The sequence below is a fragment of the Elgaria multicarinata genome, chromosome 2 (assembly GCF_023053635.1).
Source record: "Elgaria multicarinata webbii isolate HBS135686 ecotype San Diego chromosome 2, rElgMul1.1.pri, whole genome shotgun sequence".
Lineage (NCBI taxonomy): Eukaryota > Metazoa > Chordata > Lepidosauria > Squamata > Anguidae > Elgaria > Elgaria multicarinata.
Window position 1 is genome coordinate 159,533,888 of NC_086172.1, and position 21,546 is coordinate 159,555,433.

The 21,546-nt window shown below is 43.9% G+C and overlaps 1 protein-coding gene across 2 annotated transcripts in view; it reads right to left on the reverse strand.

Annotated features, from left to right (window-relative positions):
* Positions 1-21,546, reverse strand: part of CLMN (calmin) — a 90,803-nt gene that overhangs the window by 28,980 nt on the left and 40,277 nt on the right. Inside the window, exons 2-4 of one of the 2 annotated variants that reach the window (XM_063118013.1) lie at positions 10,038-10,099; positions 8,847-8,942; positions 6,570-6,653 (exon numbers count right to left, since the gene is read on the reverse strand). In XM_063118013.1, the coding sequence (XP_062974083.1) occupies positions 6,570-6,653; positions 8,847-8,942; positions 10,038-10,099 (242 nt within the window). Of the gene's footprint in view, positions 1-325; positions 359-6,569; positions 6,654-8,846; positions 8,943-10,037; positions 10,100-21,546 lie in introns of those variants that run through there. The other variant, XM_063118014.1, reaches the window with a different exon arrangement.

Below are 21,546 nucleotides of genomic sequence, written 5' to 3' on the forward strand. Positions count from 1 at the left end.
CTGAAATTAACAGGAATTCCATGGTGGACAAGTCAGTGTGAAAAGGATTCCCTGAAAGTAGAAAATTTGGAAATCACTGCATTAGAATATAACACAGGCCTCTTCGATATTTTCCAACACCCAGCACCTACTAACAATTCACTGGTGCTTATATAAATGCCATTCTTCTGTGACCATAGGACATGCAGGTCACTGCTGACTAGTCAGATGAGTAGTATATTTTACATTCATTGGCTTCTTCATAATCATCAGCATTCTTAACATCTCTTTTGCAGGCCAAACTCACGGTAATGAATGCATAGCTACCACCAAAACCAGGACCCACCTGTTTCACTTCCTGCTCCACCACCATAACTCACTCCATTGTTAACCAGGGTTAAGGTTGTCCAGGGAGAAGTCGACAAATTTTGCATGGGAAGAGAGAGGTAGTATGAGTGTGTGTGCATTGGGGGGGGGGGGTTGGGGGAAAGTACACTAGCCCAATGCCTGCACCCCAATATACTGGAAGAGTTACATTTGCACTGGCACTTTTGGAATGGTTGGTGGCACATCGGGTTCATTGGTTTCAGTCAGTTCTTGGGTTTGGATCCAGATTTAACCAAACTTAGAGTAAACCCACTGAAACCAATGGGACTTAAGTTATTAAGCCCCACTGATTTCAATAGGTCTTCTCTAAGCATGGCTAAATTTGGATCCAACCCTTGGTGTTTCAAGGCTTCCAGATTTTTCTGAATGCGTGTCAATTTCATTCTCTGTCCATGAAAGCAACACTCCTCTAATGGTTTTCAAGCATCGCTGCTAGTTTTTTTTTTTTAGGACACGGGTCTTAAAATCCATGTAGCTCAAATGTACAAAGCAACATTCATACAGTTTCAGCACAAACATGGAAAACAAAATCTCCTGATCTTGGATTTGGACAGAAGCCAGCTCCACGCTAATTGGACTGGACTGTTGTTGCAGTGTCCCACGTTTTCCTGGCCACCCCCCATCAACAGCAACCATTGATGTGGAGCAGGGAAATGAAGATCACCGTGCCAGTCAGGATACACCAGCTACAAGAGGGCAAAGGGGTCGGGAGTAGAGTTAAGACACATATCTGCTATTTATTAGCATAATTAATCATTTGACCCTCAGTCATTTGAATTTTTTAATGCTAATGTGATTAAGCATTTATACTTTGTATCTCATGATTTGATTATATTATGCATATCCGGGGCTATATAATCCACTGTTCTACTCAAGTCAGATTTATCAAGTTCCTCTTCATATAAAGCCTTCTGGCATATAGTACATGTAGATCCGGGACCGTTATTCATTGAACTGCCATCTGAGCTTGTGGGCGTTTGGAAATGTGAATGCAACACACTTCCGATGCACACTGGGCTCAGAAAAACCTCTCAGGTATCTTGGAGGCTGATCTATCATGACACCTGCCTTCTCTATTTCTACTGCGTGGCTTTTTAGATGCCCATTGTTTATTTGAGCATGATCAAGTTACCAAAGGTTGGGGTTTTGGCAGCCATACCAGGAACTAGAGTTCCCACGTTGAAGTTCATAATGTGGAATTAACACCAGCATATATCACCCCTTCAAACAACACTCACTCACTGTGAGAAGGACAGCAGAAGATAGAACAAGAGAAGTCCACTGTTGCCAATGTTAAAAGTCCAGTAATACAATAAGGTACTTCAGACATAACATGGAACTGCCTTTCTCAACCTACTGTCTTCCAGACGTGTTGGACTGAAACTACCATCTGGGGATGATAGGAGTTTCAGTCCACAGAGCTGGCAGGCCAGAGATTGGGGGCAGCTATGCAGGTTGTGGGTGATGGGAGTTGTAGTCCAACACAGGTGGGAGGACTGATCTAAACAACAGTACACATTAGAACATTGAGCTTCTGTATACCCCACACAAGTGCTTTCAAATTCCACATAGCTGCACACCGTGACACTTCTATCTCTTTCTTTGTGGCTTAATATTTAATCTAACTCTCCACTGCCATGGGGACCGAAAAAATATTTTTTCCACCCTGCCATTCACTCTTGAATTTGGTTAAACTTAAAATGAGGTTGAAATAGAAACATTTAACTTGTGGTTTATGACAAGAATTTACACTGCCAATTAAGATGTCACCACCCCAAGTATCCCTCTGAGACAAGGTTCCAAATGAGGTCATGGGCTAGAACATTTATGTTGGTGAAGATTTATTTTTTAAAAAGAGCATCTCTATTACACTCTAGTTCATGTACTTTGCAAGTGACATAAAGACCCATGTCTTGTTTGATTCCCACTGCAATCACCAGAGGTAAATGAATGCTGAGAAATTGGGAGCTGTGTTGGAACCAAACTTAGCCTACAGATGGGAAACAAACAGGGTCATGAAATCAGCGGTAAGTAATGGCACATTTTGAAGTGCAAGTGCTCATCATGACAGTCCCCATAACCACACCGCTAACCAGAGGTAGAGAAGTAAACATTTCTGGAAATTTTGAAGCCATGGGGAAAAAAATGTTTTTTTCTGTGTGTTTTTCCAGAAAAAAATTGAATTTTCAGAAAAATTGAAATAATGCAATATTAGTGCTTTTTACAGATTGAAAGTCTCTTTGTTACTTTAGGAACATAATATGTAATTATGGCCAAGTTGGTTTGACATACATTTATTACATTAGGTGTAGTAAAAGTACAGTGTATTCAAACAATTATTACAAATTTAATTTACTTCTTTAAATTTTTACTTTTGGGGGTAACAAATGGAGCTACAAGCTCCTGAACTGCTGGAACACCTGAACTGTAAGGAATCTCTTTGGTTTTGCCAGTTTATGAGGAGCAGGCAAAAAATAATTTAAAACAACAACAACAGAAGAAACCACCAACATTAGTAACAAAAAAAGTTATTTATGTCTCCGCTAGTCCTCCATTGTCAAGATATAAAGGCCCCATTTCCCATAAAAAGAACTGAGAAAAAAAAGGGGGGGAAACCAAGATTCAATGAATATGCATGAAATTTAATCAGACTCATTTTCTGAGCTAGAGCTATCACTATCAGTTTCAGTCTTGGCTTCAATGGCAGTGCTGCCCCCTAGAGGCAAAAATGCACCTTGCTCTTGCATTTGAGAGTTGTAGTCTCAGTTTGCAACCTAGAACTTGCTTGTCCTCGGTGCACAGAAATTGTAATAATCTGATACTGTACATAGTTTTTAGAAATCATTTGGAGAAGTAAATACCTGAACACTTTGTCTTAAACATTTTATTCATCATGCTAGAATAAAACATCCCATAATCTGTTTTATCTTCTTTTTTTCAACAAAACAAAAAAGGCTTCTGAAAAGAATGAAAAAACCCAAACTTTTCCCCCCTGAATTTTTGTTTTTTGCCCGGGACTTCACATCTCTAACAAGAGGCCAAACAGGTAGGTACCCAAGTTGATCTATATGAACCTGGAGAAAAACCATTTCTCTCAAAGTCAAGGAACCAGTTTTAGCAGTTTTTGACCAGGAGCAGGTCTTTGTAAAGCTAATGGTTCTTAGTAGCTCACTTGCAACAAAGCCACCACGAAAATTATTTTGCGTCACAACAGGGATTGCTCACAACAATATATTATTGCTGGGGAAATCCATGTACCCCAAGTTACTGTGAGAATTGCAGCCAAATTCAGAGGGAACAGGGAAGTCTCGAGGAGGGTGGCGGCGGCAGATGATGTCACGGTTCCTGTTTACTGTTTCTAACTTTTATAAACCGCTCAGAGAGCTTCGGCTACGGGGCGGTATATAAATGTAACAAATAAATAATCAAAAAGTCCTGGTGCTTCAACCCAGCGAGCCCTGATTCAACTACACAACTGCCTGAAAGACATTCTTTTAATAGCTGCACTGGGATAAGTTGCCAATGCAGCACGACGAAACTGCTCCTAGCCACACATCTGTTGAAGACAGAGAAGCTCTCTGTGGATTAGGACTTGGTGGCCCTAGTTACACTATCCTACCTTTTTACTCTTCCTAATCCTTCCCGGTTGAAGCTACTTACAAGTATACGACTGTGGTCACCCTCAGAAGGGGGTTGGACATGGAGACAAAATCATTCCATCTGGCCTTCAAAAGGTTCAGGGTGCCTAAGGAGAGCTTCCCTTTACATGAGCTTAAGGCAAGATGAGGCACCTCACTATGACATACGAAGACCCTCGGCAACAGGGTAAGTGTGATGTCGCCAACAGCATGTGCAGAATTCAGAGATACTGGAGCAACAGTTCAGAAAAGCCACCACCATCTACCAAAGACTCCCATGAGGTAATGTGATGGTCTACAGGGAAGCTATGTACCCGAGGTGACAGCCTGCAATTGTACCATTTCATACAACTATTCAGTGTTTCAATAGTTGAGATGATACAAAAGAGGGCAGGGCTCCTGCAGACCAGATACAAAAGAGGGCAGGGCTCCTGTAGCTTTAACTGTTGTGATGAAGAGGTAATTTCACCAGATGCTGCATGAATACAAATGACACCTGCTGAAATTCCCTTTTCTAGAAAACTGTTAAAGATACAGGAGCCCATTAAAGTACCTGATCAAGGTGCTGGTGGGAAATCTGAGAAGCAAAGGCCTTGTGCAAAGCTACCAATCCACTATTTTCACCTGCCACGCCTCTGCTGCTACTTCCTCCTCCTCCATGATGCAACAAACATAGGTCTGGAACCTCAGCTTACGTGGAAGAATGTCTAGTGAGGAAACATCTCGCAAGGGAAAGGAAGACCACTTCAGCCTCCATTTCTCTGTTGCCCGTCGCTCACTTCTCCGGCCACTTTGCAGCTGTTCAGCAGAGACCTGGGTCCCCAAACCGGGACCCTGCAGAACTAAAAGGCAGTGTGGCGCATTATGAATTGCTGTGTAACTTTTCAATAATGCATGTTTGCACAAGACATGGGGATGGTGCTGTGTTTACAGTCTGAAGAGCTATTATTTGTTTTAAGAAACCTGTGGTGAAGGTTACTGCTATCTCACAGTGCATATACACGCCATTGACAATATTTCCTCTAAAATGCTGAGGTAATTCTTTAGGCTCAGTCACTTAAAAAGGCTGCAAAATCGTGTGGTGTTTTTTTTACTTTTTATTTGGTAGAGGCAGGGTGGGGGGCAGGAAAGAGTGCCCCTGTATAAATCCTTGTTGAGATTAAGACATGCTCCACATGTTCAAAAGCTTTTTACTATGGCAGTTTAGCCTTCGTGGATGCTTCCTCCGAATCTGGACCCTGCAGAGGTGGAGGACTGCAGGTCCCATCAACACTAGCCAGCACAACCCTTGCTGGTGGGTGATGGAAATTGTAGTCCAACACATCAGAAGTAGGGATGGGTGGACTCACGTGGGTCATGCCTCGCTGCTGCTACTCACCTGCACAAGCTGGGCCACGCAAGCCCCTGGGTTGCTCGGCAGGCAGTCCGCGAGCGACCACAGCTCTCTTGTGAGGAGAAGAAGATGGCTGCAGGGTGTGCACAGACTGCAGAGGGGTCGGTGTGTGCATGGGCATGTGCCCCATGGTTTGGCAAGTTGGGGCCAGGGATCTAGATGGATGGCTGCCCGCTGGATTCCTGGACCCAAGCAGAATGCCCACAAGATCCCGAATCACGAGGACATCAGGTTGGGGAAGGCTGGTTTGTGGCAGGTGTGGGGGGAGGGAAGTGCTTTAGCAAGGAATCCCAGTCCAACACTCTAACCACTACACCGAACTGTCTGGCTGGAGCATGCTGGGAGAGTTGTGCAACACATCTAGAGGGCACCAGGCTGGGCAAGTCTGCTTCTTGCTAAAATGTCTTTTCTGTCTTTGTAAGCAAGAAGGTGGATCTCAACTGCAGAAGCTGTAAACATCTTCCAACCTTCACGTAAGACCCCAAGGGAGTGGGAGTCAGGCTTCCCTCTCTTGCCACTTCCGTACTTTGGGCTCTATCCAATGTTAGTCTAACACAATTCCCATTCATTTCAGTAGGTCTGCTCAAAGTAGGACTAACATTGGTCACACCCCTTTGCGCAAAGAGATCCCAGAGAGCAATGTCAAGGTAGGACAGGGACTTCCTCCCTCCACCCTTATGCGATGTTCAGCTTTCAAAACCTGAAGAAGTCAGGCAAGTTTACATCACCAATTTCAGTTTTTTGGAATGAAGGTCAAATGAGCTCCTGCTATAATTTAGAAGAGAAATATAAAACCCGTGATGTCGAAAAGACTTTCAGAAAATAAAAATCAGATGACTCGAGTCACTAACCTTCAAAGCAACTCAAGTCTGGTTGCTCAGAGCTTGCCGGTTACAAGTATTTCCTACTATTTTCTTTTAATATTAGCCTCTTGATCCTTTAATCCAGCTGAACCTTTTAACATTACAACATTTGAAAAAAGTAATCCTTGTTTTTAGAAGCCAGCAGGAGCCTTTTCTGTAGATTGTGTGCAGCTTTTTAGATTCGATGTTAAAACAAAGCCTAATTCGTTCAGCTTGCACATTCTTCATATAGGTACGCAACTTTTCATTTGTATTTATTATTGCAGTGATTACCGGGAGAAGTGAAGTGACCGCTTCCAAATTACTTACGTTGCTATCCTCCAAAAACTTAAGAGCCTTTGCAATATTGTTCAGTCGAAAAATACGATGGGTTGAGGGCTTGTATTCGTGCAGCTAAACAAAAAACAAAAAACGGAGAGCGGCTTGAAAAAGAAGTCTAGCAACGAATACTTCATTAAAATATATATGTGGATTAACAGTGTGAAGTAACAAAAGAACATCCCCCATTTACTGTTCAATGGAAGATGATCATGGTTTATAAAAGCAGCAACAGGAGTTTCTTTTACTAAGAGATAGAGAGTTCCCCCCCCCCTTCATGGCCACCGTAATTTACACCCATAGATATACTAAAAGTAAAGAACCCCCTGCGATAATTCTCAGGAGGAGGACGCGTTTGCAGGTAAGTCCTGGTGGCCATGGCAGTGGGAAAATGGGAAGGGTGGGAGGGAGAAGGCAGAGTGTCCAGTGAATCCAAGGGTCTCACCTGGACTAAAGGCTGGCCTTGCACCAGCTTTCCTGGGCGGGTGGGCATGGGGGAGGGGCCCTGCACCACCCGGAATCATCCCGAGGCTTTGGTGCCGATTTGCTTCAGCATCAGGGCGCCTGGAGCCAACCTGGTGCTGCTTCAGTTTAGGACCTCGGATTCAGGGATTCGGCCTGAGGTGGTACACAGTCCTACTACATACTATGGTTTGGAGTATCAGGATTGAGCTCTGTTCTCACTTGCTGTGGCCTGTCTCCTCCCTTTTCCATGTATGCTTAGATTAATGCATCCTGCTTTGACCAAAGAAGAGATCACCATTTCATCCAGATCAACATGGGCCCATCAAACCAGGAATTCAGTAAATCATCTGCTCTGCTCCCCTTTTCTTTTAAGCATATTTCTAGCCCTTAAGATCTACAAAAATGTTTTAAAAGATTTCTACCCCACCTTTCTGTCCATCCACAATGGTCAAAGTGGCTCAGTGTGCATAAAATTAAATATAATTCAAAGACAAATGCAAGCAACAACCAGTATATCAGCAGAGCCATGGAATCAATCATCAGTGGCAGAAGAATAAAACCTACAAATCAGTTAGCTGTTACCTGGGTCAAAGGCTTACTGAAACAATAGCATCCAAATTAAGTAGGGAAATCAGCCCCGAACAGGGGTGGGGGTTGCCTCTGTTGATTTAAATGACTCACAGAAGAAAAAAATGTGCATATCGTAGTAGGAACATTGTAGAAATCCATTTGTGAGATGGAGTTCAATGGGTTTTCCTAAATTCAGCCCCATGGATGTCTGCTCTTCTCTGCTTTTTCTTTTAAGCAAGTTTCAAACCCTTAAGACCTTCACAAATGCTTTAAAAGACTTCTAACCATGGACTTGATTTTGGTTCCCACTGTGGCACCAGCATCAATCTGTGGTGAGTTGGGCTAGTTTGTGGATTTTCCAGGAATTTTCAACATGGGGGGCAAGGTTATGCAATTTGCACATTTTTGAGCAATTTGCACAAATTGCAGAGCCTTCCAAAGGGGGGAAAATGCACAAGAAAGTTCCCAGAGTTCTAGGAACAGCCTGCAGCTCAGCTCGCAGATGCAAAATGAGTCGTACATGCAGCAGAACTGCACCGAGGCAAAAAAAGAGAGCTAGATTTCCCAGCAATGGACATCCCTTATTGAACGGCGGGGTGCAGAACCTCCAACCCATGGGCTAAATCTGGCCTGCAGGGCACCTCAATCTGGCCTGATCCACCACTTGGGGTTCTTTGGGGGTGGACCTTAGGCACCAAGCCCTGCCTACTGGAGGAATCACCTTGGAGATCTTCCCCGCTGCGATCTCTGATCTGAGATAACAGCTGGGATTCTTCTGTGGCCACGCTCCCCCATGCCGTCGAATCAGGCCCAGGCTGCCCGGCATCCTTGCCACAAGAATGCCAATGCCTGTGGTAAGCTTCTCCCCCCTTGTCAACCCCACATTGTTTCGTACAACTTGGCAATGCTGGCTGAGAATGAAGGGAATATGCAGGACAATGCATTTGGAAGGCACCAGGTTGGGGTTGTCTGTCTTATACAGTGCCTAAGCAGTGATCCTATCCAGTGGCAGAGTCCCCTAACTGCCAAGTGCTCTCCATGGTTGGGGAAGGCAGATGTAGGGTTTGCCTTCTTGAGATCCTGGCCAATTGTGTTTCTTGGTAGTGGTGGTAAAGAATGACTGACATTTCTGATAAGATGCTTTGGTTGCCAAAGGTCGCCCAGTTCTATTTTATCCTAAATGCAGAAAGACCACCACGTTAGGGGCTGTTTTCATTTTTGTTTTATACGTACCAGATTTTGTCCAGAGAGAACCTCCAGTAAAGCCATCAAAATTTTGCCATCTTTAATATCACCCAACAAATCTTTCACTTCCAGAGGGGGGCTGCACTGTGAAGAAAAGGAAAGCGCATTGAGGAACACAAGCGTGATGTACGCAATCATCTACTCGCAATGCCTATTTCCATTCTACCCAGGACAAACAGGTCAGATAAACGGGCAGAAATCTGACAGCAGAAATGGTAATATTGGCAAGCCAGTAAGGGAACTTTTCAGGCTACCAGGGCACTCTGGGTGCTTCCAGATGCTACGAGTTAAAAGGCACTGTGCATCTATTTCATCTTTTCCTCTTGAACAGTTTTTTGGTGCAAAGAAAAATAAGTTGGAAAAGGCGATGGGAAAATACAGGGAGATTACAAGTCGAAGATGCCCCCATCTGGGTTATCTCTAATATTCCGTTCATGAAGCAGGGCAATTGCACAATAAAAATCTCATCTGGAAGCTCGCTCTGTTAACGACCTTAAAGTGGCCATCCTTGAAGTAAGGAAGTTCAAAGGGAAACTCCAGCATGAAACTACTGAATTACAATGTATTAATGCGTTCAATTCTCTTCATTTGGGTCTCAATACAGACAACACTTTTCTGTCCCACTACAAATGTGAATTCACTTAGCAATATTAAGGCGATTCTATGTTCACCAATGGCTGCTGTTGTGAAGGGTCACTTTGCTTATTTTGCATTGGTGTAAATGCTATTTGAATGATCGCAGACTGTAGGGTTTGTTTTTTCATTTCATTGTCATTTAAGGCAATCTTCTACCTTTTTTGCACCCATAGATTGCACCCAGGGTGGATTCCTGCATTGAGCAGGGGGTTGGACTCGATGGCCTTGTAGGCCCCTTCCAACTCTGCTATTCTATGATTCTATGTGTATATCTATCTTGCAACTGAGGGTTACATTTAATAGAGCTGATGAAGCGGTGTCTAGTTCATGAAGTCTTACGCCATCATAAATGTGTTACCCTTTAAAAGTGCCAAAAGACTTTGCGGCTTTTAAAAGACATCTTTGGCATTCTTTGTACTGCAGTATTTGCTAGGTATTCTTTTTTTTTTTAAAAGAACAACCAAGAGAGCCCAACCCCACACATACTTTCCCATCGATAAACTCCACTTTCCAATATTTGTAATATTTGTTTAGCAGGCTTACCTTTTCCAAATGCAGATTAATCCACCGGGTGAAAGTCCTTTTCTGCACATTTTCCCTCTCCACTGGAAAGGAAAAAAACAAAGAGACTAAAGCTCTTTAAAGAGAAGGAAGTGGCGGAGGAGAAGCAATGGCATCTAGTGGGAGTGTTGAGTTTCAGGTCAAACCTGGCACACCTGGGGTCCTCAGATGGTCATGCCCCCCCTTCCCCTTGTTCCACACACTTTCCCCTCATCCGCCAATTGTTTTGGTGGTTTCCTGGTTTTTGAGCAGGTTTTTCTTTCCATTCAATTAGGGTGACCCTATGGAAAGGAGGACAGAGCTCTTGTATTTTTAACAGTTGCATAGAAAAGGGAATTTCAGCAGGTGTCATTTGTATGCGTGCAAGCACCTGGTTAAAGCTACAGGAGCTCTGCATGCAAGCACCTCGCTAAAGCTAAAGGAGCCCTGCCCTCAGATACAAAAGAGGGCAAGGCTCCTGCAGCTTTAGTAACCAGACACAAAAGAGGGCAGGGCTCCTGCAGCTTTAGCTGTTGTGATGAAGAGGGAATTTCACCAGGTGCTGCATGCAGGGCCGGTGCCAGACTTTTTTGCGCCTAGGCAAGGTGAGCTACTTGCACACACACACCCAAATTGCCAACTTCGATTTTTAAGAACAGATGTTTTGTAGAAAAAATAAAAAGCACAAAACTTGAACTTATTATGTTTTTTCTTAAAACAGCTAATTTGTATAAAACTGTGACTCTTAAAGGGCAGTACCGCGCCCCTCTGAGGTCTGCACCCTAGTTGGCCTAATGGTAGCATGGGTCCTGGCTGCATGAATACAAATAACACCTGCTGAAATTCCCCTTTCCTATACAAGTGTTAAAGATACAGGAGCCCTGGCCTCCTTTCCATATGGTCACCCTATTCCATTCTCACAGGCTGAAATGTCTCCCTTAAAGCTTTAAGCTCAAATATGCTTGTATTTTTGTCCCCAGCGATTTTGCCTTCAGCCCTGCCCACCACTGGAATGTGGCCCTCAGAGCTTCTCCAAGATAGAAGGTGGCCCTTGGGCTGAAAGGGGTTCTGCACCCCTGGTATCTAACCTCGGTTTCCAACATTGCCACATGCTTAAAATACGCATGTATACATTTGACCAAAATGAGGTAAGAATTTTGGTCAATGAGGTAAGAAACGCAACAGCAGGAACACCAAAATGAAACCCCCCCTCCAGACCCCAGCCTCACCCTGGCACCTTTGGAACAAACGACACCATACAAGATGTACATGATCGCATCTTAATTTTCTCGTTGTTTAAGATAAAATAGCACATGTGCGAAGTATTAGGGCCATGGGAAAGGAAGGGTTATTTATTTTTTTTAAAGCAATTTCAACCCCATTTTTCCACGTAAAGCCCTCAAGGCAGTTTCCAAAACTAATAAGAAAACAATATAAAAAGTGGTTTAAAAATATCATAGAAAAGCAAAACAAACTGAATCACAACACAGAACAGGCACAGACAGAAGCAGTTACAGCAAGAGTCCTAAAAACATTAAAGACTAAGGTAAATGAGACAGAATTCATCAAGCACTTAGTTAGCAATGGCACCAGGTAAACAGCTAAGGTGAGAAAGATCCACAACGAGGGCCCTGACAGAGGAAAGGTCCCTTTTCTGGACGCCCCCCTCCTGCCTAACCTCCAAAGGGGACACGGACACACTCCGAGAATGATCTCAGAAAAAAATATCTCCTTCGATTGGAAGGTTCATATGGGAAATCATATTTCCAATCAGTGATTTCATTTATTACTTTTATATTCTACCATTCCTCTGCAATACTCAAGGTGACACTACCATTTTATGCTCGTCAAAAACCTTGCGAGGTGGGTTCAGCTGAGAGATCATGAGTATCCCAAAGTTACCCTATGAGCTTGATGGCCAAGCAGGAATTTGAAACGGGGTCCCCCAACTTGGTGCCCTCCAGATGTTTTGGACTTCAACTCCCATCAGCTCCAGCCAGCATCGCCAATGGTGAAGAATGCTGGGAATTGTGGTCTAAAACATTTGGAGGGCACCAGGTTGGGCATCATGGCTCAAATGACTACTCCATGCTGGCTTTTACATAAATCACTATTTCCATCATCATCATCATCATCAATTTTTGTTACCCGCCTCTCCCTCCGGATCGAGGTGGGGTACAACACAAATGCAAATGCCATAAAATACATAGAATTTATTAAAACATTTAAAACGAATACATTATTAAAAGCAGCACATTATTAAAAGGCATCTTAAAATTCAACTGGGTAGGTCTGCCAGAAGAGATCAGTCTTTATAGCTTTCTTAAAATCCGGAAGACTGTTAAGTTGACGAATCTCTCCCAGTAGGTCATTCCATAATCTGGGAGCAGCAGAAGAAAAGGTCCTCTAGGTAATAGTTGTCAGCCTTGTTTTTGTTGACTGGAGTAAATTCTTCCCAGAGGACCTAAGTGTGCAGGGTGGATTGTACGGGAGAAGGTGATCCTGCAGGTAGCCTGGACCCAAACCATGTAGGGCTTTGAAGGTGATAACCAAAACTTTATACTTCGCCCTTAAGGTCTCCCCGCTCCGTATCTTTGGTAGAACTCCCACTATGAGCTAGTTCAACTTGCAAGGCCTGTGCAAAAACTCCATAAATGTTATAGAGTTTCCATAAGCCCAACGGAACATGTTTCCTTTGCACCTACCCTTGTGAAAAGGTACGGCCAGAGAAAGTGGGGAAAAAAGAAAATCAGGTCCAGTTTTAAGATTGCTCTTCCCATGCGTACACTTTACCGAACCTGTGCTGAGCTTTTCTGGGCATCTAGAGAGCAGTAACAAGATTATAAATATCATAATTACAGTATACAACATACGGCCGGGCCTGTTCACAAATCGGTGGAGCTGAGCCAGAAAGAAGTAATGCTTGTTAGAATTCAATAATACAAGCAGTAAAAGGAGACTGGTTTGGTTTTGGTTTAACTTTTAAGAGTTTCAGGCTCCATAAAGACAATAGGAACTCAAGATGAGAAATATCCACCAAGGAAAAACAGTCTCTCCTCTTGTTGTTGCAATCAAGTACTGGGGGTGGGAGGGGTTCTAGGGTTCAGCATGGTTGAGGGGAGAGGTGGACAACCTGTGTCCCTAAGACTTAAATTCCTGTGGCCGTCAACCGAATTTCAAAAGCCCCCTGAAACGAACAGCTTGGGCTTCTAGCAAGAGTGATCTGTCCCTGCCCTGGGAGACTGCTGTGTGGGAAGTAGGGAAGATAGAAAGAGGAAATGTGACCTTTGACAGAAAAAGGCCAATTTATAGAGTGATATATTTTAGGTCTGTTTCAAACTGGGTTGTTTTATTTACATCCCAGCTTCTGGATGGTGACAGACCCATGAGTTGGCTTACAGTGTAAAAGAACCCTCTAAAACTGCCAGTGTGGTGCAGTGGTTAAAGTGTTGGACTGAGAGTCAGGAGATCCAGGATCTAGTCCCCACTTGTCCATGGAAGCTCATTGGGTGACCCAGGACCAGTCACAGACTCTCAGCCCAACCAACCTTAACAGGGTTGTTGTGTGGATAAAATGTAGAGGAGGAGGATTATGTACACTGCCTTGGGTTCTTTGAAGGAAAAAAGGCAGGATATAAATGCAATAAATATAGAAATAAATAAAACATTAAACAAGGGGATAATAAGAGTACAGTCAGTCAGTCAGAACATCTTGAGAATCAGCAGCATAAGCAAAAGCAATACCCAAATCTTGATCTCAGGGTTTTTTGGAACAGAGAAATCTCTGACCACATGCAAAGCTGACCTCAGCACTGGCTGCTGAGAGCTCTGAAGATGGCTTCCAGGCTGTCAATGCTTGATGAGAGCTCAGATGCTTTTGCTTTGACATCACTCTCTGAAAGAAGATACTGCATACCAGGGCCAGCATCAAGGGTAAGCATGGTTGGACATCTCCTGAGGGCTCACACTCAAGCAGGGTCACACTGACAAGAGGCCCCTGAACTTGCTCCTCCTCTTCACCATGGCAACCTGCTTGTTCACCTGACTCTCTGATGGTGAGAAGGAAGAGCAGGAAATGCCATTGTGTACTTACTGAATGGCCTATCAAGCAAGCAAGTGGTAGCAGTGATGAGAAAGAGGAGGAGCAATAGAAGCTGGTGCCAATGGCGGTGAGAAGGCAGACTCACTGAGGGAGGGCGCCCATTGGAGATGTCTTGCCCAAGAGCCCTCAAAAACCTGGAGCGGGCGTTGCTGCAGGCCAATAAAAGAGGTGCTACGGCATGGGGGACAGAGGCATACTACCTCTGATACTGGAAATAGCATACAGCCATCGTAACTGGCAGCCATTGATAGCATTACACGCCATGGATCTATCTAAGCCATCCAAATTGAGGGCCACCACTACAACTTGTGGTAGTAAATTCCATAGTTTAGCTGTGCTCCATTTAGATCACAGAACAGTAGTGTTGGAAGGGGCCTATAAGTCCATCGATGGCAAGAAGAGCCTGAGCTTGCAAGCACTGAAGCAGGAAGGATGCCTTCTCAGGCTTCTGTGAGACCCAGAAGTCTTGTGAGAAGCTAGAAGAAGAGATGTATAGCTTGGCTTTCCCCTCCACTCTTCTATCTCACTGCTGCCCAAAGAGTCCTCCCATGAGTGGTTGCCTGTAGGTCCCTAGGTCCAGGAAAGAGCCCAACCATGGTGACCCCGGCGCAGTAGTGGCTTTTGTCTCTTGCTAGGCTAATTTACCCCTGCTTCTCAATTTCAAGGAGACATCAACTTACCTAAAAGGGAGGGGGGGACACTGGCCAACATCACAGCAATTCCCCACCACCACTCTTCCAGAATTCTGAATAGTCAAGAGCATGGCCACTTTTCACATGGTGAATGCACCATGTAGCTATTAGTTCTTGATGGGCAGACTCCTGAGTCCAATTTGTTAATATTAAAAATGCCTTAACGGGATGTCCACCAAGAGGGTCTGATCCAGGACAAGAGCAGCAGGGCAAATTACAAGTGCTCTCAATGACCTTGTTGAGAGCATGCAGATGCCTTTCAGAGCTTTTAAGATCCATTTTCAAGTCCAAAACTTTCTTGGAGAACAGGTGCCACCAAGAAGACAGCGCCAACTTTGTCAAGGCATTTTAAATTAGTGCATGCGGTAGCAGGTCGTAAATAGGTTCCACATGTGCTCAAAGCCCCATCCGTGGATTGATTATGGCTGATTCATGCTACCCTTGAGTGTATTTCAAACTAGGTTTAACAACTCTTACTCTCAACTCAGTTTGAAGCCGCACACCAAGCCCAGTCCTTGCATGTCCTCTCTATGCACTCCGGCTCTGGAGCACTTTGAACAGTGTGTGCAACCAAGTAACAATGGGTCACGGACATTCTAGAGCCCTGCCATGCCTAGGCCAATGTTTACGCAGCATGCCTCTTGCTTGAGGATTCAAACCAAGTGGACAGTGAAAGTTAACCTAGTTTGAGACAACTGGGATGGTTCAAACCGAATAGCAAGGACCAGACACGGCCTGGCCTATTACGGAAGCCAGTGAAGAAGAGTAGGGTAGTGCATCGTGGTGCTGGTGAGTTAAACTTTCAGAACTCTTTCCAGGGTGGCTTGAAAAAAATGCTTAGAAAGGAAAAAGCTCCACACATATTCATGCAAACCTCCAGATTCGACTCCCAGAGTGTGCTTCCTCCCGTACAGATCTACATGAAATTGGGAAGCGAAACTCAGCTACTGATTAAATCACCACCTCCAAGACGGTCATGCTGGCTGGGAATTATGGGAGTTGCAGTCCAACACATCTCAAGGACACCCGGCTGGGTAAAGCTGTACTTGAAAGGTTATCACACAGGGGAGGGCTAGGATCTCTTCTCAATCATCCCAGAGTGCAGGACATGGAATAACAGGCTCAAGTTTCGGGAAGCCAGATTCTGGCTGAACATCAGGAAAAACTTCCTGACTGTTAGAGCAGTATGACAAAGGAACTAATGACCTAGGGAAGTCGTGGGCTCTCCCACACTAGAGGCATTCAAGAGGCAGCTGGTCAGCCATCTGTCAGGGATGCTTTGAGATGGATTCCTGCACTGAGCAGTGGAGTTGGACTTGATGGCCTTATAGGCCCCTTCCAACTCTACTATTCTATGATTCTATGAAATTATGCCACAGTAAATTTATTACCATTTAAAGCAAGAGGTGGGCAAATTGCAGGGGTCTGGAGGCCAGTTTCCATCCCCTGAAACCCACCAGGGCCATAACTCTGCCCCCTGCTGATGAAACTTGGTGGTGCAGCAGCAAAAACCACAGTGCTATTTCTGTAAAACAAGGTGTGCTTCTTGGAGCACTCAGCTTTAAAACAGAAAAATCATTTTTGTTTGTTTGTTTGCTTGTTTGTTTTTGCTGACACCTCAGCAAATTTGGCAGTGACTATGAAGGCTGTAAAAAAAAAAAAGCCGGTAGGATACGGTCCCCATTCCTGCTTTGAGGTACTAAAAGATTCCTTGTTTTCGTAGCAACAGATACCATGTCTACTCCTCTGGAAATCAGTGTGAAGATTGCGAGCCAGGAAGTTCCTAGTTCAAATCTTACTCAGCCAGGTCTCACTAGGTGTTTTTGGCAAACCACTAGACTGTTGGCCTCCACACCCTTGTGGAATACAGGGATAATAATGCTGGCCTACCTTCCAGGGCTGCTGTAGGATTACTGGGATACTGTATGTGGAGTATTTGAACACTTGAAATTCAAATGCCAAGTAACACCGTTATCTATCTTAAAAGCAGAAAGAAATGTGAAGTATGACATGATTTTGTGCAAAGTGCTTCAAGCGCTTTCCAAAACGATATCGTTTTTCTAAATGACCCATGAAATACTTCCATGTCCTTCATTTGGATATTGAAGGAGCAGAAATCCAGGATTTGTATATCTAGCCAAGCTGTTGTCATCCACCTTGGTCAATTAAGTATGTCTGCATCACAAAACCAAATCCAGACAGAAGCTTCTGAAATCAGCCACCAGATTAAAAGCAGATTCTTTTTCTTTTTTTGTGGGAGGAAAAATAACTGAGCAGCAACCTTTAAAAAATGAGTGGACCAAGTTAATTCTTAAGAATGCATTCATGAAGAGGACATTTCTTTTGATCCACCCCACCCCCGCCCTCCAAAGAGAGACAGAATTGACTTTTCCACCTCAATTGTCTTGCTCTTGGCTCATCTGAGAACAAAATGAGAGTGGCCATTTGGGGGTTTGGAGCAAATTGCTGTCAGTAGGCAGATGGGACCCAGCTCTTTTTCTCTATAACATCTGAATCAGGTGTGACCGTATTGAATAAGAGCCAATCATGAACTGAATAACAGCTCTTGAATTTTGATAAGATGAAGCACTATGGTAGATGGGTCAGGGATCCAGAACATAGTTCAGTTGCCTTTTCTGGATGGGGTTGCACTCCCTCTGGAGTAAGAGAGTGCATTGTTTGCGGGGTGCTCCTAGATCCAACTTTGTCACTGGCAGCTCAAATGGCCTCAGTGGCTACGAGCACCTTTTACCAGTGTTAGCTTGGCCACAGTAGTTCAGACATGGGTAACCTCAAGACTGAATTATTGTAATAAATAATAATAATAATAATAATAATAATAATTCTTACCCGCCTCTCCATTTTGATCGAGGCGGGGAACAACAGTAAATGGTAATACATAAAACTAAATTAAAACATAATATACATTGTTAAAACATCCATAAAACATTCTAAATGTTTTAGAAGGTTCTCACACAGGGGGAGGAAATCAGGGAACGAAATCTTGGCTGCAAAAGCCATCTCCAACATGGTCTCCAACCAGACTGTATGTGTGAAAGGGACAAGTACAGGCCAAACGGCCCTATCCACACACGCTCTATGTGGGGCTACGTTTGGGTTTAACGCAAAAACTGAGCTGGTGCAAAATGCCTCTTCTCAACAGCATGTTACAACTTGGCTAAAAGAAATGCACTAGCTACATCTAAGGCTTTGTTGTGAATTATTTATTTATTTATTGCACTTTTATACTGCCCAATAGCCGAAGCAACATTCGGAGTATAAAACAAACAGTATAAACATATAAAGCCCGAAACAACTTGGGACCACATCACCTTAGTGATTGCCTCATCCCTTATATCCCTGCCCAACTTTGGTAAGCCTCAGACGGAGCACTTTTGACAGTGTTGAATGGTCCTGAGGTTTGCCTTAGGAGCACTAGTAATAAAGCACCATGTCGCAGCACCCATCCTCTGAAACTTGCTTCCGATTGATACCAGATAGGCGTCTACAGCTTTGACTTTTAGATGCCTCCTTCAGACCCATCCCTTCACACAAGATTTCCCCGAGGTGTGACCCAGCCAGTTACGGTTGTTGTTTTATTGCTGATCAGTGATTATTTCATTGCTATATTTTAGCGTTGATGTTATGAGAGCCAGTGTGGTGTAGTGGCTAGAGTGTTGGACTGGGAGTGGGGAGATTCAGGTTCTAGTCCCCACTCGGCCATAGAAGCTCACTGGGTGACTCACTGGGCCAGTCACAGGCCTTAGCTAGACCTAAGTTTTATCCCGGGATCGTCCCGGGGTCATCCCTGTTCATGTAAATGACACACAGGATATCCCGGGAGCAGGCAGAGACGACCCCGGGATAAACATTAGTTCTAGCTAAGGCCACAGACTCTCAGCCCAACCTACCTCACAAGGTTGTTGTTGTGGGTATAAAAATGGAGAGGAGGATTATGTAAGAATAAATAAAGGGGGGAAACAACAGTGAAAGCTAATGGAACTCGATAAGACAGAGCATAGCTAGTTCTGAAAAGGCTGTGTGATGCTAATAGATTTTGTTATGGGCACAACGCTAAGGCTGAATAGAATAATTTCCAGTCAAAAGTTCCAGAACTCCCCAGGTAAATCCACACACACTCCTCTGCCAGAATGGACCTCTGTCTAGTCAATCCCTAAAGGGTGTGCAAGGTTACACATTTAAGCAAAATGTATTTGATAGAATCGGCAGCTATGCAACAGACCCTGTCCATTAATAAAAGGCTTCTAAACGTGATTCATATGTTCTTTAGGAATTCAACTGTACAATTTTTAGATTATTTCTGTTTGTTATGGGGGGGGGATGCAATCCAAATTTTCAGCTATTTGCAAAAGGGATGGGGGGGGGGAGAGATTCACTTAAAACAATTCAAAATTAAAAAAGACCTCCTGGATTTGCACTGGATTTGGCTGCCACTTAATAAAATGATGTTATTTACTAAAAATAGTCCCTCTTGTTCCAGTGGGATTAGAACAGAAAAGCCTAATTTAATTGAAAAATAACTTGACCCTCTGTTCTTTTATTTCTGGAGGTTGCCAGGCTGAAAATCGCACAAGTTATTAGCTTGCTTACTTTTCTTTCTTTTTTTTTACATCATCCACAGCAGCAAACATACCAAAATTCTCTTTTCCCTCTCAATTACAGCATTCTGCAGTGAGCTCCTGGGGGCTGGGAGCGAAGCAGAAAACACTCAGCGGGAAGGACTAGTTGGTGCCGAAACAGATCCAGCCTTTCCCATCTTTGGGTCCCCATTGTGGACTACTGACCACAATGGAAATGGCCCTTTACAGCCGCTGTTGTACGCAACATTAGATCTATGAAAATTCAGAGCCCCCATCTTCTGTAAAAATGGCGGCTCGCATGGAGGCCAGGCAGCTGCCAGGTGTGAGCAGATGGGACCAGTAAGTCGCAGCTGCTCATGCAGCTTGGAAGGTGGGGACGTGGCTTACCAGGTTTTCGGGGAGGGGGGGTGGATATGAGCAGGGAGTCTGAAAGATTTGGATGTCCAAGGTGCAATTTGGATCTGGATCTGAAGCAGGTTGGAGGATCAGGATCAGGGCCAATTTGGAAGCTCTGAATTGGCCTCCAAACCGGGTTGGGGTATGTGTCCGTGCACAGCCCTAAATTTAACCTGTGTTAGATAGGATTACACTGTCATTGAAGACTAGGCTCTAATCCACACCAAGCAGGATATTGCACTATGAAAGCAGTATATAAAAGCAGGAGCCACACTACTGCTTTATAGCAGTATTAAAGTGCATTGACAACTGTTGGGGCCCATTGACATGTACCATATACTGCTTTCATAGTGCTATATCCTGCTTGGTGTAGATTAGGCCTAGGTATACACTTTAGGTGTACAACCTGGATTCAGTTCCATATTAACCTGTCTGGGTTTTAAGATCCTTGGAGAGGCTTTTCTCTCTGTCAGAGGCATATTTGACAGGAACACAAGAGAGGGCCTTCTCGGTGGCTGCTCTCAGACTTTGGAGTGCCCTGTTAATGGAGGCTGGGTTAGCTCCTTGTCTGTTGATCTTCCCTTGGCATGCAAGATCATTTTCATTCAGGCAGCAACTTTTGGCATCTAAGCTGTCTTCCTGAATTGGTTTTCTTCATCTGCTGGGTACTTTCATTTCTCTCTTACTGATGTGCTTTTATTGGCCTTTTATTTTTATTCAAGTCTTATTGGATGGCTTTTGTTTTTATTGGATGTGGCTTTAACACAGTTTCACTCTTTTAATTCTAGCGTTGTTATTTTTTCCTATATTTTATCATTTGCTGGCATGCACACTATTTTTTTTAGTGGAAAGCCATAATATAAATGTAAATAAATAAATAAAAGAAATACAAGCTAGGCTCAAATATACCAATTGCCTGTTTTTCCCTTCAGCGGAAGCTCCTCATAGATCATCACCATTTACCTAAGAGGGATCCTGCCTTACCTAAACTCTGAGCCTAACTTACCTCACAAGATGGCTGTGAGGATAAAATGGAGAGGAGAATCACCATGTAAGCCACCTTGGTTGTTTGCAAGAGGAAAAAGGGTATTATATAACTTTAATCATTAACATCACCCGTTTTCCAAAGGTCTCTGGTACAGATCGTTCCCAGGCCATTTGAGCCTTCAATAGTCATGTTTTTTAAAAGTTTTTTATTCTTGAATTTGAGGTTGTGACAATCCAGGTCTCCTGTCTCCCCACCCCTCCTTCCTAGATATGTCTCTGAAGAAAGAACATGCCCAGACTTGGACAAACCTGACCAAGGCCACAAAATCTCCATCACTACAGATGGGCTATGTCTACACTCAACATCCGAACTGTTTAGGTTACAGAAAAGTCGAGTGAGGGAAGACATGACAGAGGTGCACGAAGTTATGTATGATGTAGAGAAAGTAGGCAGGGAGACATCGTCTCTCACAACGCTAGAACCCAGGTCATCCCATGAAGCTGATTGGTGGGAGATTCAGGACAGATAAAAGGAGAATGCATAGTTCTGCTATGGAATCTGCTGCCACAAGATGTAGTGATGGCCACCAATTTGGATGGCTTCAAAAGTGGATTGGACAAATTTATGGAGGCGAAGGCTATTGATGGTTACTAGTTACGGAGGCATATATGTTTGGCACAAGAAAGTCTCTCTCTTCCCCCCCCCACCTCTCTCTCTCTCTCTCTCTCTCTCT